This window comes from Dipodomys merriami, unplaced genomic scaffold, assembly GCF_024711535.1.
Source record: "Dipodomys merriami isolate MVZ:Mamm:240054 unplaced genomic scaffold, mDipMer1.0.p SCAF_6, whole genome shotgun sequence".
NCBI lineage: Eukaryota > Metazoa > Chordata > Mammalia > Rodentia > Heteromyidae > Dipodomys > Dipodomys merriami.
Genome location: NW_027206179.1, coordinates 7,472,019 through 7,489,269, shown reverse-complemented (window position 1 = coordinate 7,489,269; position 17,251 = coordinate 7,472,019). Strand labels below are relative to the sequence as shown.

The following is a 17,251-nucleotide window of genomic DNA, read 5'->3' as shown; positions in this document are numbered from 1 at the left end:
TGGCAGGTCACTTCGCAGTTTAGTTTTTATGACCTGCTAAATGACTCGTTTTATTCCAAGGCCTGAGTTGGAGCTGGCAGCTCCTCCGAGCTTTGTCGGTATCCAAGATGGAGATCACCCACCGGTGCTGGGGGGGGAGGGGTGGCCTTCCCTCCTCTGCTCCCTGAGAAGGAGTGAGGACGTCGGGCTTCTACTCACGCCGAGTCTTGGATCCTGGGTCATCTCTGGTCTGCAAAATGCAGGATGAAGATGTCCGCTCCTTGTCGGTTCTTGCTGGTGTTGAGTAGAAATCCGCTCGCCCGCTGCGTCTGGCTCCTTCATCCCGGACTCTCTGTGTGAGCGCTCAGGTATCCTCTCCTCCTTTTTTAATAGTAATTTTTAATTGTCAAGGTGATGTAGAGGGGTTGCCATTACATAAGTACTGTAATAAGTACATTTCTTGTCAAACTTGTGACCTCCCCTCATTTTTCTCCTACTTTCTCTCCCTCTACCCCCCACCCAACCACCAACCTGTACAGATCATTTCCAACATACTGTCTTGTGTATGTCGCTGTTACATTGGTTTTCCCCCATTGTCCTTTGTCTCACCATTCTGTTGTTCCCCTTCCCTTCCCTAATTCAGATAAATGTATATATAGTACCACGGTACCAAAATCAAATACAGTGACAGCAGGGGTTATACCATAGAGAAACAAAAAATCACATAGCATATTAAAAACAACAACAACAAAAAATAAAACCTCTTGTGTCCAAGTCTTGGAGTTCATTTCCCTTAGCATTATCTTATATGATCATGTGTAGATAGCTTTTAAGCTATTCTTCTCATCTAGTAAGATTATCCTGGATATATAATAATTATTGCAAATAAGGGAAACCATGGGACCTATATTTCTTGGGGTCTGGCTTATTTCACTTGATATGATTTTTTTCCAAGTCTTTCCATTTCCTTACAAATGGAGCAATATCATTCTTTCTGATAGAAGCAGAGAATTCCATTGGGGGGGTGTAGGTGGGTGGGTGTATACCACATTTTCTTGATCCATTCATATACTGAGGGGCATCTGGGTTGGTTCCATATCTTTTTTTTTTTTTTTTTTTTTTTTTTTTTTTTTTTTTTGGGTCCGGTCATGGGGCCTGAACTCTGGGCCTAGGCGCTGTCCCTCAGCTCTTAAGCTCAAGGCTAGCGCTCTACCACTTGAGCCACAGCACCACTTCCGGCTTTTTTCTCTTTGCTTATGTGGTGCTGAGGAATTGAACCCAGGGCCTCATGCATGAAAGGCAAGCGCTCTACCGCTGAGCCACCTTCCCAGCCCCTGGTTCCATATCTTAGCTATGCTAAATAGTGCTGTGATAAACATAGTTGTGCTGGTAGCTTTAGTATGTTCTTGTTTGTGATCATTTGGGTAAATGTCCAAAAGTGGGATTGCTGGGTCATAGGGGAGTTCTATGTGGAGTCTTTTGAGGAACCTCCATACTACTTTCCAGAGTGGTTGAACAAGTTTATACTCGCACCAACAATGCAGTCAGGTTCCCTTCTGTCCACATCCCCTCTAGCATATGTTGTTATTATACTTCTTGATTATAGCCATTCTAACTGGGGTGAGGTAGAATCTCAATGTTGTTTTGATTTGCATTTCTTTTATGGCTAGAGAGGTTGAACATTTCTTCATGTGTCTATTGGCCATTCTTATTTCCTCCTCAGAGAAGTCTCTCTTTAAGTCTTTACCCCATTTATTAATAGGGCTGTTGTTTGTTTGAGGATTTGCTGTTGGAAGATTAGGATAAATGTTGATTACACTCAAAGAGAGAATTAAAGAAAAAGCAATAGAAATCACAGACGGCATTTCTAAGATCTCTGAAAGCTGATCAACAGAGCAAACCTATGCATCGTCGTGTAGAAGAAAATGCTGAGAATGAACTAAATAAAGCCCTGAACCCTTATTCAGTGAAATGACTGCCAATTCCTTCCAAACCTCAGCCAAATATGTGGATCCAAGTATAGAGGCCTCTAGACACCCAACTTTACCTGACTTGAAAAGAGCATCCCAGGTCACATTATACAGTGTTGAGGTGTCAGAACAAATAAAGAACATCAAGATCTGTAAGAGAAGCATCAGGATTAGGTTTTTAAAAAAAAAGATAATATCACCCACTTTACATCAAGCCTATCAGCTGAAACCCTAAAAGCAATGAAGGTATGTATGGAGTGATGAATTAGGGAAAGAAAAATAAAGTCAATATGGAAAATAAGAAGATAAGCAAAGATCTAGGATTTATGTATAAGACAGGGACATATACCTTTTATAGCAGAGATGAGACTAATTCCTAACCATGCCATCTCTGTTCTCAGATGTGGGCCTCCACCTTGGGCTACACTTGTCACACTAGCACTTGAAAAGGGGGTGGGAGGAGCCAGGGATACAAGCAATGGGAATCAGTACAGATACTAGAATTCCATGGTTGTAGATGACATTGCTAGCTGAGGATAGGCATGTGCCCAAAGAAAAAAGAACTCATCTTGGGAAGATAAAATTCTCCCATGATAGATCTTGGTCTCTGAGCTGCTTGGCAACTCCTGGATCATGAAGTTTATCTGGCATGAACAAATAGCTCAGTGCTTCATTTGTAAAGGTAGCTAGAGCTCTACAATAAAAACATTTTTCGGGGCTGGGAAGGTGGCTAAGTGGTAGAGCACTCACCTTGCATGCATGAGGCCCTGGGTTCGATTACTCAGCACCACATAAGCAAAAAGAAAAAAGCTGGAAGTGGCGCTGTGGCTCAAGTGATAGAGCGCTAGCCTTGAGCTGAAGAGCTGAGGGACAGCGCCCAGGCCCAGAGTTCAGGCCCCACGACCGGACCCAAAAAAAAAAAAAAAAAAAACATTTTTCATCAAGGTGGTCAAAATATATGTCAACTCATACTTATTAAAGAAAATTTCTCAGACCACTGGCCTATGGGAAAAGAAATGTGTCTGCAGCCACTTAGTAGAGAACTTGTGCCATTGCTTGGGTTGTTTGTAATAATATCAAGTTGTCCTTTGCAATTACAGCCGGGATTGAAGAGATGCAATAATGCAGGAATGAAGTGGAGAGTTCACAGCCCTGGAAGGGAGAAGCTACATAGAAGGAAAACAGAGTCCTCTCCTACTAGCAGGCAAAAAAAAAAAAAAATCACTCAACAATAGATGTAAGACAGAATAATGAAACTGAGTTGTTTGTGGTGCATCAGGGGATCTGTAATCTGAGTAGAGGATACAGAGAACATTGATGGGAGCACCCAGAGTTCCCTCAGGCATTGCCCATCCTGAGAACAGAACAGAAAATAGGAAAAGAATTAATTACTTATGGTATCTTCTCTTCATGGTTGGAAGCATCACTGTTACTGGGATCTGTTCCCAAAGTGTAGAGAGGGAAAAACCCAGCAGTCATCTCCATGTGTGCCCTGTGATTCATTCTGGAAAAGCAGCGAATACCAGCCAAGGACCTGATAACTAGAGGAAGCTGGAGGAGAAAGAGTGTGAAAGTCAAATAGAACATCTCTGAAGCCTCTGAAAATCTGAAATTCTGGCTGGAAATGAGGTTTACAGTGTCAGACAGGTATAACCAAGTATCTTGTTCTTGCGTGTGGATGTGGATGTGTCTTTTTATTGACACGGAGAGCCATTCTAACCCCCAACTTCTTCATAGCCCCTGCCAGTTCCCTGGAGGAATATGGGTAATCCTCACCTCTGGTGCCCTGGATCCCCTGCATCCAGGAGAAAAGCACAAGTTGGAAAAAGTGTTTGCAGAGCCTCCTCTCCACCCCAGGTGCTCCGATTTCACCCAAGACCACAGACAGCGAGGCCCCAGGGATGAAGTTCTCTTTGTCAGATTTGGTCCCCAGTATGTATCAAGGAAGTGTTTGCATGAAAGCCATTCTGGATGATGCAACTGAATTGTATCAGAAGATGCCATGTCAGATGAAGGTGAAAGGGTCAGAAAGAGCCTGTGCCACTAAAAGATCAACCAAAGTCATTGGAGTTTGACACCCATTCAGTGTCTACAACCGTTACAGGATATTGCTGCTTGACCCAGGCAGGTTTCAATAAGAATTCCATGTGTAGAAGCCTCCACAAATACACCCGCTCACCACTACCTGGTTAAGCAACTATCAAGTTGAACTCAGCAATTAATTGTCAATAAATCAAGGTCAATACCCAAGTTGAGTTGCCCATTTACATTCTGAACTTTGATCTTTACAACTGATAATTTTGCTAGACATGCTGGATACTTGGGTCTGTATACTACCATGATGCATTGATACTCCATGCATTGGGTTTTTCTACTTAAAGTTCTGCAGGAAATCTTATTTCCCCCTAAGCCCAAAACAGTAACATAAAAACTAGATTTACTTCCACTCAAAATATATTAGACTAGAATTCGCGCAAAGACATCAGTGGCCCTGGAGAACAGAGAAATTCAGGAGAGTGAACTTTGTACAAGTTGTAGTGTTCGGACTGTGCTAATACATTGGCCCATATTCATGTAATGTACAACAAGAAACATGAATCGCAGTGTAGGTCAAGGACTGAGCAGCATCATGATGTGTTGAAGTTGGCTTAAAGATTGTGCCACGTGCTACATGAATGCAACATGTCAGAATTAGGGGAAACACTAAAGGTGAAGAGTGTGATTCAGAGAAACTTCTTTGGCTTTCTGTTTAAAGCTAATATGGCTTTGAAAAATAGTGTGTAGTAGTTCTCAAAAGATTCAGTTTCTAAATATTATATTAAATGAAGTAAGCCAGGCCCAAAGAAACATAGGTCCCATGGTTTCCCTTATTTGCAATAACTAGTATATGTCTACAAGCAGAAAAGGTCAAAAGCTATGTACATATTACATAAGATGATGTTAAGCAAAATGAACCCCCAGATAGGGACACAAGTAGGTTTTTTTCTTTCTTGCTATTGTTTTTAAAATATTTATAATGTACTATGTGGATTTTTTTGTTTCTTTGGTATGTTCTTTCCCCACGGTATAACCCGTTTTCAGTGCCCTGCATCTGTTATATACATTTTTCTAATTTGGGGAAGAGAAGGGAAATAACAGAAAGCTGAAATAAGGATACAGGTTGACCCACTGTAACAATGAGATGTGCAAGACACTATGTTGGAAATGAACTTTACAACTTCAGGAGGGGAGGGGTTGGGAGGACTTGGGGAAGTAGGGAGGGAAGGGATGGTAGGGGAAAAACAAAGGAGGAGGTAACAATGCTCAATAGGAAATGTACTCATTACCTTACTCATGTAACTGTAACCCCTCTGTACAGTATTTTTACAATTAAAAAATATAAAAAAGATGCAGCTTCTAATCAGGTCACTATTGATCTCATATTATTTTCATATTCATTGCCTCATATAAGATTTTCACACCTATTTTTACACCTTTTTTCTGTTTTTACTGGTCCTGGGGCTTGAACTCTGGGCTTGCACACTGTCCCTGAACTCCTTTTTGCTCAAGGCTAGCACTCTACCATTTGATACCTAGGCTCTCTATGAATTGTGATCCTCTCAGTCTCAGCCATGTAACAACCTTGCACTACAGTCATGAGCTATCACATCTGACTCTGTTCTTCAGTGTACTAGATATGGAACCCAGGTCCTATAACTAAGCTGCACACCAACCAGCATTCATCAATTTTTGCGCTTCTTACCTAAGTCCTATTTAGAAAATCCAATGTCTGTTTCTTGAAGTGTTTGCCTTATGGATCTATCTGGTAGTTTCAGGGAACTATTTGCAGTCTTCTACATGCGGCAAAGCCATTTTCCAAACAAAATTGGTCACAGAAGCAATCTTTTATTCACTGTATGTAACTGGAAGTATTGCCAAGAATGAGTTATTTTTTCTTTCCATATCTGTTTTGGTGTCAGGGTCATTGTGACTTTATTTCCTTGGTTGGGAAGCACAGTTTTAAATCAAGCACTGTCGTATTTCCAGCATTGTGATTTTGGCTCATAATTTTGAGTATTCATTTATTTTGTGAATTCATATAAATTTTAAGAGACCTTTTTTCTATTTTTGTGAAGGACATCATTGGAATTTTGATGGGGACTGCATGGAATCTATAGGTCACTTTGTAACTCAGGCATTTCAACAATACTCATTCTCCTCATCCCTGAAAATGGGAGTCTATCGTCTTCTATTGCCTTCTCTGATTCTTTCTTCTATACCCTCTGGTTTCCAGGAGTGGAAGAGGACTTCAGTGTATTAGGTTCATTTTCCCCTAGATGTCTTCGGAGGCTGTGGGAGATGAGTTGTTATACTGACCTCTTTCTTCATCAGTGAGTTTGTAGGGGAGTAGTTTATATATTAGAACTCAAATATGCTGCTTGGTTTCTACTTAGATATTGAGGCTCTTACTTGGAATTTCTGAATTCCCTGTTATAATTCCTTTCCAAGGTAAAGAAGGGCAGAGACATGAATGGGGGGGAAGGGGGGATGTGCACTTGTGACTGGTATGGAGATGTACAGGGAAAGGTTCTGTGGCTTCTCTGCACTCTGAGTGTATGGGACAGCCCCACCCTATCTTGGACATTTGGAGAATTCTGCATGTTTCTAAACTAGCCCTGACTGACACAGGCACTTCTTGCCCATTTCTGTCCATATCTGGCGCTGCAATAAGTGATGTAACCCACTTATTCTATTTGCAATAGAATTCATGGGAATTGCTTCTTGACACAGGCCTGGCACAAATTGGCCAAGACCAGACCATCCTTGGGGTCTCACTGTCAGTGGACATGGATGAAATTATGGCACCTGAGGGTAGAGCAGAGGAGGCTGACACATATTTTCTACTTTTGTTTTTCACATGGATGCAAGACCACAGATGCAGAGCCTCAGGTCAGGAACATTTGAGGTTTCCATAGGGGAGTTAGGGAGGCCTGGATGGAGGTAGTGGAGGCTTGAGAGTAAGGTCTGTACAAAACAGTACAAAACATCTAGGAACACAGGCACACATGATCTGTGAATACCTGGCTGCCACTAGTGTCACATGTGAGCTGTGTGTAGTACCTGGCTGATACTGTAGTTCCCGCCTCTGCTCACAGTTGCTTGGCAGAAATGAGTAGGAGTTTCAGTTTGATTTTTCTCTCCTTGATGCTGAACCTCTCTCTCCTGCTATGCAGGGTCACCACTCCGCAATGCTTTTCAACTGTGAAAAGCCATGTCTACATGGATGGAGATGTGCTGATTGCTGGCTTCTTCCCTTTCTACTCACAGGTGTTCTCCCTGCCCCAGGGAGAACCTGATATTACAACGGAATTTCTCAGGTCAGGTGCATTTATTTTTTTCATTTAATTTTCCACTTCATTGTCATGATGCATATGCCTACATTGGCTTGAACTCAAGAGCCTTAGCTCTCTAGCTCACAGCTGGCACTCTACCACTTGAGCAATGCATAAGTCCAGTCTGGATTTTTTGCTGGTTAACTGGAGATGGAATTGGTCAATCTTTTCTGCCTGGGCTGTCGTTGAACTTCAATCCTCATCAGTAACTAGGATGACAGCTTCTCCAGTACTTTTCTGAGCCATGCCACTCTGTTCTGCCTAACATCTGCCTTTTTACCTAAATACATACTATACATTTCAATAAGGTAAAGAAAATATTTTTCCTGGATAGAACCCCACCTTTCTCAATCATGTCTCCCTCTCTCCAGCACTTGCCAGGGAATGAACTCAAGTGTGTCTCTTCTGAGGCCCCATCTACTTGGCAAGAAATCTTTGTGTAGATATTTAGATATTGTTTCAAATTAGCAGCATGCCAGCATTCCCTCCAAGCATGCGCCAGGCTTCTGTGCTGCAATCCAGGCCAGGATAAAGCAATCCGTCCTGTGGGAAGGTTTCATGTGCTGGTTTCATCCTGACTCACCGACACTGCGCTGTGTCAGGGCTGCAGACAAAGTCAAGTGAATGGATGAGTGGGGCAGATTTGTTAAAGATTTTATTTCATCTTGGTTCAGTTCTCATACATCATGTATATGCAGGGTTTTTTCCACTTCTTCTAGATTTCCAAATATACATGGATGTAAGTTTTTAAATATGCTCAGATGACCTCCAGATTTCATTTTTCTCTGTTGTGATATCCTCTTTTTATCTCTTAATTTTGTTTATTTGCTGTTCTCTCACTCACTCTCTGGATTCATTTGAAAAAGTATTTGTCATGTTTCTTCATCCTTTCAGAAAAAAGTCATTCTTTCTTTCATTGATTCTTTGTATTTTTCCCTTTAACCGGCTCAGATGTGTTCTTCTTTGTCTAACGTGTTCAGGTGCATCATCATGTTTTTTGTTTGTGAGCTCTCTGATTTGCAGCACTGGAGTACAAACCATACACTTACCTCTTAGAATTGCTTTTGCTGCCATAAGTTCAAAGTGCAGTGCCACAAATTTTCTTTGGCTGCCTTTCAAAGGTTTTAGTAAGTCAGCTTTTCATTTTCTTATGATTCTGTGAATGCTTAAATTTCCTCTTTTGTTTCTTCATTCAGCCGTCCAAGGCTATACTGCAATTTCCCTGTGCTTATATAGTTTCTCTTGCTATGGGTTGTTTTTTCATGATGATGGATCAAAATTAAAGAATGTTTTTTAGCTATCTTTTACCTGCCAAGATTTTCTCTTTGGACTAAAATGCAATTTATTTTGGAGAAAACTTCAGGGGTTTTTGAGAATGTATGTGCTATAGCTCTTGGGTGAAATGGTTTGTAGACATCCCCTGAGTACATTCAATATTTGGATCATCTAAATCTTTAAGCTTTAAGCTTTTTGTTTTTCTTTTTCTTTCTTTTTTTTTTGTCAGTTGGGGGGCTTGAATTCTGGGTCTGGGCACTGTCCCTCAGCTCTTCAGCTCAAGGCGAGTTCTCTACCACTTAAGCCACAGCGCCACTTCTGCTTTTGGAGATAAGAGTCTCACGGACTTTGCTGCCCAGGCTGACTTTGAACTGTGATCCTCTGATCTCAGCCTCCTGAGTAGCTAGGATTACAGATGTGAGCCACCAACACCTTGCAATCTTTAAGCTTTCTATTCATTTTTTTTTCCTGAATCATCTCTCTGACACAGTGAGTGTAGTAGCAAAATCACCACAACTGTTGTGTCTGGGCCCTGCTGTCCCTTTATGCCCAATAGTGCTGTTTTTGTAAAGTTTGTTACACCACTCTTCAGTGCATGTGTACATTCACATGCCCTCAGTGTGGACAAAAAACAGTTAAATTTCTTTTTTCAGTCACTGTATCTTTTAGTGGGAGATAACACTGATTATTATTTATATGACACTGGTTATTATGGAGAGGTGTTGACTGATTTCCTGTCATTTTGTGTTATTTTTATGATTGGTTCCAGTATTTACTTTTTCTTTTTCTCTTTTTTTTATTGTCAAGGTGATGTACAGAGGAGTCTAGTACTTATTCTCTCTGCCCCACATTTATCCTGGAGCTTGCTGGTAACTACGCTGAACATCTTTGCTTCTTCCCTTTCTGTCATGTCTTTATCTGTTCCATTCATGAAATTCAGTCTTCCCTGCTCTCTGGTGTTTTGGGATATCTAGAGTCTTCCTTCCTCAGCTGTCTGTAAGATTCTTGTAATTGTCCTCTGCATTTCTAGCTTCAAGTGTTCTGGAATCATTCATTTATTGTTATCATGGGATCTCTTCATTTCCCCATCAAATTCAAAGGGAAGCATGGGGGATAGATTATTCTTCCTTGGAAGTTATTTACATTATGCTCTTGCTTTTCAATATTTTAGGATTAGTACTGATAGTTCTGATGTAATCCTGATGGATTTGCCTCTGTCCAAGTTGGTGTTTTATTTTGTACTTTTAATCATTTTTCTATGTTCTATAGTCTGTTGTCTATAATGAGACATGGGGAGTGTATTTTCTGGTCTTTTGTTTTTTGTTTGGTTTAGTTTGGTTTTGGTTTTTTGCAACTCACTGAAATTTTTTTATATGCTTCTGGCTTTTTCATCCAAAGTCTTAAACCAAATTTCCTTCCTTCACTCATTTTATTTTCATTTATTCCCTTTGAGCTTCATGGTCATTCCATGACCAGACTTTTGAATTTTTGGTCTGCCATTACACTCCTGTGTGTCTGGATTTGGCCATTGTGGCCTTATGGGCTGTTTGAGTTCTTAGGTATGAATCCAGGCCTTGTGCAGACTGTGAAAGCATGCTACCACATGAGCCGTGCACCCAGCATTTCTCATCTTTCTTTGATTTGAGATATTGCTAACTTTGCCCATGTGAGCCTCAAGCATACAGCTCTCCTGCCTCTGCCTCCCAAATAGCTGGAATTATAATACGCACGGGCCGCTGTATCTGGCTCACTTTCAGGCTTTTGAAAGGGTCATATTTCATTGGCTTTTCCTATTTCTTGTTTTTCTGCATTGCCCTTAGTGTATCTGTTTGAAGGATGTCATTTTCATGTTCTTTAGTTTTTTTACTCAGCCAGTGACTTCTTAGCAAGCAGATTTCCTTTGGGATTGTGTTTGTGTCTACCACTCAGAGAAAAGAAGGCCAAGGATGGGATCCTGATTGATTCTGTTGGCCCTTGTCTCTCAGCTCTGGTTCCACCCCCAGCACACAGCTGGTTTGCCTCCTGTTTGCAGAGTTTGGCCTGGAGTTCAGCAAATGTGTTCATCTGTGGCTTCCCTCTGCAGCACAGAGAGGGTGGACAGCTGGCCTCTGTAGTACAGCATGGCCTTTCTAGTTTAGTAACTATTTCCTTTGCTGTGCAAAAACTTTTTATTTTGATGTAATCTCTCTCCTATCTATTGTGCCCTTAGGACTCTTTTCAAAAAACTGTCTACCTATACCTTTTAATTCTAGTGTTTCTCCTATTCTAGAGGCACACTTTTAAAACTGTTATTTTATTTAGAAGAATCATTCAGTCAAGAATAGCCCTTTGGGGGACTGGGAAGGTGGCTCAGTGGTAGAGCACTTGCCTTGCATGCCTGAGGCCCTGGGTTCGATTCCTCAGCACTACATAAGCAAAATGAAAAAAGCCAGAAGTAGTGCTATGGATCAAGTGGTAGAGTGTTAGCCTTGAGCTGAAGAGCTGAGGGACAGTGCCCAGGCCCAGAGTTCAGGCCCTACGACCCGACCCAAAAATAAATAAATAAATAAATAAATAAATAAATAAATAAATAAATAGTCCTTTGGTTAGATTTCAAGACAATCATGTTGATCATGCAGGTTTCAGTCCAGTAACTACCAGTATATGCTGGCATTTCGTTTTGCCATTGAGGAGATCAACATGAACTCCAACCTTCTGCCCAATACATCCCTGGGATTTGACCTCTATAAAATCTTCTATCATGAGCACCTGGTGTTGAAGAATTCTGTTACCTGGCTGTCTGGTTTGAATGAGAACACCCCTAATTATAACTGCAGGAAAGAACACAAGTCTGTAGCAGTACTTACAGGATCATTTCGGGCAGCATCTTTCCAATTTGGCACACTGCTGGACCTCTACAAATTCCCTCAGGTGAGAGTCAGGGTGAGGGGCTCATGGGAAACCAGGTCTCCAGGGCTGACAACCTGAGATGTGCAAACAAACTGAAAGGAGGACAGTGGGGTTCAACAGGTGCCAAACTATGTTGTCCTTAATTCTAAGAATGGGCAAAATGGCAGAGAAGCCATATGTCTTAGGGAGGCGGAAGAGGTAGAATCCCAGAAGGAGCTTTTCTACAATTCTGAGTCTCATTAGTTATTTCATAGACTGCTCATGATGTGCTTCCTTTATTCTTTGCCTTTAGCTGACCTTTGGGCCTTTTGATCCAGTTCTGAGTGACAAGAGGCAGTTTTCTTCTCTCTACCAGATGGCTTCCAAGGACTCACCCCTGGCCCTTGCCATGGTCTCCTTGATGGTTCATTTCAGCTGGAACTGGGTGGGGCTGCTCATCTCTGATGATGAGAAAGGTTTTCAGTTTCTCTCTGAGTTGAGGGCAGAAATGAAAAGAAACAAAATCTGTACAGAATTTGTGAATCTGATTGCAGGACCAGGCCTTTCAAGTTTCAAAGAAGTTGAAATGTTTCAAAGCAATTTCATAGCTTCCTCAGCAAAACTTGTTATCATTTATGCTGACATCGACTCTTCCTTTAACCTGATCTTCAATAGATGGCGGCATTTATTCACACAGAAAATCTGGCTCACCACTTCACGGTTAGATACTAGCACCACCAAGAAACATTTCCTCTTTGACTCATTCCATGGAACTCTCGTTTTCTCCCACCGTCATGGTGAGATTTCTGAGTTCAAAACCTTTACCCAGACAGTAAACCCTTCTAAATATCCAGATGATATCTATCTTTCTTGGTTGTGGTGGATGTTTTATAATTGTCCAGTCTCAGAGTCTGACTGTAAAATTTTGAAGAACTGTTCATCTCAAGGCTCCTTGGAATTGTTACCATGGTATCATTTTGACGTGGCCATGAGTGAAGAGAGTCACAATATCTACAACGCTGTGTATGCTGTGGCCCATGCCCTGCATGAGATGCTTGTTCAACAAGTAGAAACGCAGCCACTGAGAGATGGGAGCACAGGCTTTCCCCCCTGGCAGGTACTGTTTCTTCCATTTAATACTGAGTAACCTTGTCAAAATAGGGTTCCAAGGCAGTTAACAGCTGAAAAGACCAAGTAGGGTAAGATTCTTTCTCCCAAACACTATTTCTCTACTACCCTCCCTACTTAGGAAGTATATGTATCTGAGTAAAGTAAGATGCCCATTCATGGAAAACAGATTTTTGAGTCATCATCAGTCCATCAGTTATGGAGGACATCAGCTTCCTGACTACATGAAGTTTTCCTTAGGAAAACACCAGCCTTTCCCCCTGATGTTCTTGATTCACACTGAAAAATTTAACTGTTTTCTAATATGTTTTATTATTGATATTGTTGTTGTTGTTCCTATTGTACAGGTGATGTACAGGGAGGATTAAAATTTCATAAGTCAATTAATGAGAATATTTCTTTTTGGACAGTTACCCCATTCCCTCATTCTCTCCCCGTTTTACTCTCCCATCCCCACCCACAATTTGTATAGTTCATTTTTGACATAGCATCTATGCACTGCAGAATTTGTTCACCCTTGAAACTAACCCTTTATGCATACCTACAGTGTGTGAGCACATTGACTACTGGTTCTCACAGTGATCTTGCCTAGTCCTGCAAGAAAAACTCATTTTACTGATGGGGTCTTGTAGAAAAGGAAAATTACAAATGGTGTGGAATTGGACTACGATAGCCACTGATCATTTAAATGTGTTTGTTTGGGGAATCTTTTCTCCTAAGATGAAATGTATAAGTTATCTTCATTTTCTATCTGCTCTTCCTTGCTTAGCTCCATATGTGTCTGTAATCAAGTTTCATTGAGAAGAAAAGAGTTAAGACAGGGCAGTCATCTCCTGCGAATGCTGCTCAGACTTAATACTGGGTGAACTTTCATCCTATAACCGTGGTCTCTTCTAGCTGCACCCCATCTTGAAGAATGTCAAATTTCACAATTCTGCTGGCCATGAAGTTGATATGACTCAGAAAGAAAAAGTCCGCTCTGAGGTTGACATTCTCAATTTCTGGAACTTCCCAGAAGGTCTTCATCTTAAGGTGAAAGTAGGAAATTTTTCCCCACACTTTCCACCTGAAGACCAGTTATCTCTATCTGAGAACATGATAGATTGGGCCACAGGATTCTCCCAGGTGAGTTGGAACAAATTGTGATGCTTTTCCCTGAACATAAATAACTGCTCTCTCCAGATGGGTGAGGGCCTCTGCACAGCTCAGAAATGGGCCACACATGAACTATAGTGACTCACTTCTGTCTTCCAGGATTTTCTTCCTTGCTCACTGATGGTTGGGAAAGGAGCACATGTTTGGGGTTTTTGCCCAGTTGTGGGGCTTGAACTCAGGGCCTGAGCACTGTCCCTCAAGTTTATCGCTCAAGTCTAGCACTCGGCATTTTAAGCCACAGAGCCACTTCCGGTTTTCTGTGGGTTAATTGAAGATAAGAGTCTCATGGACTTTCCTGCCTGGGCTGGCTTCAAGCCACAAAAGGAACACATTTATTCACCCATATGATCAGAAAAGTTCATAGGTCACGTTGCCTGGCCTACCTGGTATCCACTCCATTATTTGAATAAAACACATATCAACCATTTCTTAGTGTTCTAATGCTCTGAGGTTCAGTAGTTTCTGGAGGGTTATACAAAACTACTGTCTGCTACCAACACATGTTGCTTGTCCTCAGACCCCTCACTGTGTGTGCAGCGCAAGTTGTAGCCCTGGATTCAGGAAATCCCCCCAGGAAGGAAAGGCTGCCTGCTGTTTCGATTGCACCCCGTGTCCCGAGAATGAGATTTCCAATGGGACAGGTGGGTGCGCGCCAACTCTCCACTCCTCATTATTTCTCTCATCCATGAAAGGATCCTTGAAAACGTGCATTCCTTTCCTCATTTAACCACATCATTGTTACAATAAATAATAGCCTTTCCTAGAATTACACACACGTATGCCTTAAAATGCATACTTTGACTTATAGTTTTTGTGGTATTCTTGTGGGTCTATGGTAGTTATTGTTTGGTTTTTCCCTTTTTTGTTGTTTTGACCACTTTCTTCAAGAGTACTTCCTTTCTTTTGTGCCCCCTCGTCATTGTTCTAGAATTTTCTTTACCTTTGTATTCTTTCTATTCTTTCCCACTGTGCATCTTCTCTCTCTCCCTTATCAACAATCCCAATAACATTGTGACAGAAATAGTAAACACAACCCAAACATTCATATGGAAGCATAAAACATACAAATGCTTATGTAAGTGTAACCCCTCTATACAGCACTGGGCACCAGTGGCTCACACCTATAATCCTAGCTACTCCGGAGGCTGAGATCTGAGGATCATGGTTCAAAGCCAGCCCTGGCAGAAAAGTCCCTGTGAGACTCTTTATCTCTAACCACTCAAAAACTGGAAATAAGCCAGGCTGAAATCTGAGGATCATGGTTCAAAGCCAGACCAGGCCAAAAAAGTCCCCGTGAGACTCTTATTTCCAATAAACTACTCAACAAAGCCGGAAGTGGCACTGTGGCTCAAGTGGTACAGTGCTAGTCTTGCACAAAAGAGCTCAGGGACAGTGCCCAGGCCCTGAGTTCAAGCCCCACAACACAATGGCTGGAACCATCTGATTCTTTATAAAGCTGACCAATTCACCCCCTGGGGTTGCCTTTTAGTACCTCATTTCCACCTTCCCATATATTCTATTGTCCTATCATTCTGCCTACTCTTTACTGAAGCTTCTGTGCTTTCCCCTCATTGCTCACAGTAGACTGTAGCTGATCTCCAACCATTCCTGGTTTATTCATTCTAGCAAATGCTGGTGGCTCTGGTTCAGGAACTTCAACCTCCTTCCAGATATGTTGCTAAGGCAGGTGCTGGTGGCTCACACCTGTAATCCTAGCTACTCAGGAAGCTGAGATCTGAGAATCACAGTTTGAAGCCAGCCTGGACAGGAAAGTCTGTTAGACTATTTTCTTTAATTAACTGCTAAAGAAGCTCAGGGATGGCATTCAGCCTCTGAGTTCAGGACCAACACACACACACACACACACACACACACACACACACACACACACACACACTAACAAGAAATGTGTGCTTTGCCAACTACTCTGTCTATGGTATTTTACTATAGCCTCTGGAATGTTTTTAGGAAGAATGTTTTCTTTTAGTAAGGTAAGAAAAATGATGAGCTGGAATGTAGACTACCAAGTACAATGTCCTGGGTTCGATCCCCAGTACCAAAAAATAAAAGACAATAAACACAGTTTAAAAAAAAAAAAGAAAAATGATATTACATAACTACAAGACATTAAAAACACACCTGTAGCCAAAACCATAAATAATAGAGACAGTGTGAATTAGCAACTCTTCCATGCACATTGTTCTTTCATTCACTTTCTACTGTAACAATGAGGGAGGAGCAGCAGAGCTTCTCTGACACACTGATTTTAGGGCCCTGAGAATTAGGGAGGATTCCTGAACCAGGAAGGATGACATTCCACTTCTCTCTGCAGACATGGACCACTGTATGAAGTGTCCAGATCACCAGTATGCCAACATGGAGCGAATACACTGCATTGAAAAAGTCGTAACATTTCTGGCTCTTGAAGACAACTTGGGGAAGACTCTGGTCTGCACAGCCCTGGGCTTCTCTGTCCTCACAGTTGTTGTTCTTGGGATCTTCATAAAGCACCGAGACACCCCCATTGTCAAGGCCAATAACCGGGATCTCAGCTACATCTTGCTCATCTCCCTCATCTTCTGTTTCCTCTGTTCCTTGCCCTACATTGGCCAACCCAGCACAGCCACCTGTATCCTGCAGCAGACAGCATTTGGGGTTGTGTTCACTGTGGCTGTTTCTACTGTCTTGGCCAAAACAGTGACTGTGGTTCTGGCCTTCAAGGCCACTTCTCCAGGGAGAAGGATGAGGTGGCTGCTGGTATCAGGGGCTCCTAACTTCATCATCCCCATCTGTACCTTGATCCAAGTTACTTTTTGTGGAGTCTGGCTGGGAACCTCTCCTCCCTTTGTGGACACAGATGCACACTCTGAACATGGCCACATCATCACCCTGTGCAACAAGGGCTCCCTCACTGCCTTCTACTGTGTCCTGGGATACCTGGGTGCCCTGGCCCTGGCCAGCTTCACTGTGGCTTTTCTGGCCAGAAACCTGCCTGACACCTTCAATGAAGCCAAGTTCCTGACCTTCAGCATGCTGGTGTTCTGCAGTGTGTGGATCACCTTCCTGCCTGTCTACCACAGTGCCAAAGGGAAGGTCATGGTGGCTGTGGAGATCTTCTCCATCTTGGCCTCCAGTGCAGGGCTCCTAGGCTGCATTTTTGCCCCCAAGTGCTACATTATTCTTGTGAGATCTGAAAAGAACTGTGTGAAAGGTTTAAGAGATAGAGTTGACTCAAGGGGAAAACAGGCAAAATTTGAAGATTTGAAGGCTCTATGAGAACTTGAGAGTTTCAACAACCACTGCCAACCCCATCCTAACTTTGCATTCTGATCCTACAAAATGACTCAGAACACCTCACACTTCTTCAGAAAGAGCATGCAAGATCTTTCATTGCTATTCCTTAATAGTTTATATGAATTAAGAATTTTTTTTTTGGTCCAGTCGTGGGCCTGAACTCTAGGCCTAGACACTGTCCCTCAGCTCTTCTGCTCAAGGCTAGCGCTC

General features: G+C 42.1%; 1 protein-coding gene across 1 annotated transcript; it reads left to right on the top strand.

The window, feature by feature from the left end:
* The first annotated feature begins 11,224 nt into the window (after positions 1 to 11,224).
* LOC138813733 (vomeronasal type-2 receptor 116-like) lies at positions 11,225 to 17,023 on the top strand. Its single transcript, XM_070002114.1, has 5 exons — positions 11,225 to 11,506; positions 11,778 to 12,581; positions 13,490 to 13,717; positions 14,265 to 14,388; positions 16,080 to 17,023. Exons 1-5 carry the CDS (start codon positions 11,240 to 11,242, stop codon positions 17,021 to 17,023), a joined length of 2,367 nt encoding a protein of 788 aa, XP_069858215.1. The 5' UTR covers positions 11,225 to 11,239.
* Positions 17,024 to 17,251: the final 228 nt, after the last annotated feature.

Excerpts from the sequence above, each read along its gene's own strand:
- LOC138813733 (XM_070002114.1), top strand. The coding sequence starts at position 11,240 with ATGCTGGCATTTCGTTTTGCCATTGAGGAGATCAACATGAACTCCAAC. Across the intron at positions 13,718-14,264 it reads GGGCCACAGGATTCTCCCAG|ACCCCTCACTGTGTGTGCAG; the intron begins GTGAGTTGGAAC and ends GCTTGTCCTCAG. Across the intron at positions 14,389-16,079 it reads TGAGATTTCCAATGGGACAG|ACATGGACCACTGTATGAAG; the intron begins GTGGGTGCGCGC and ends TTCTCTCTGCAG.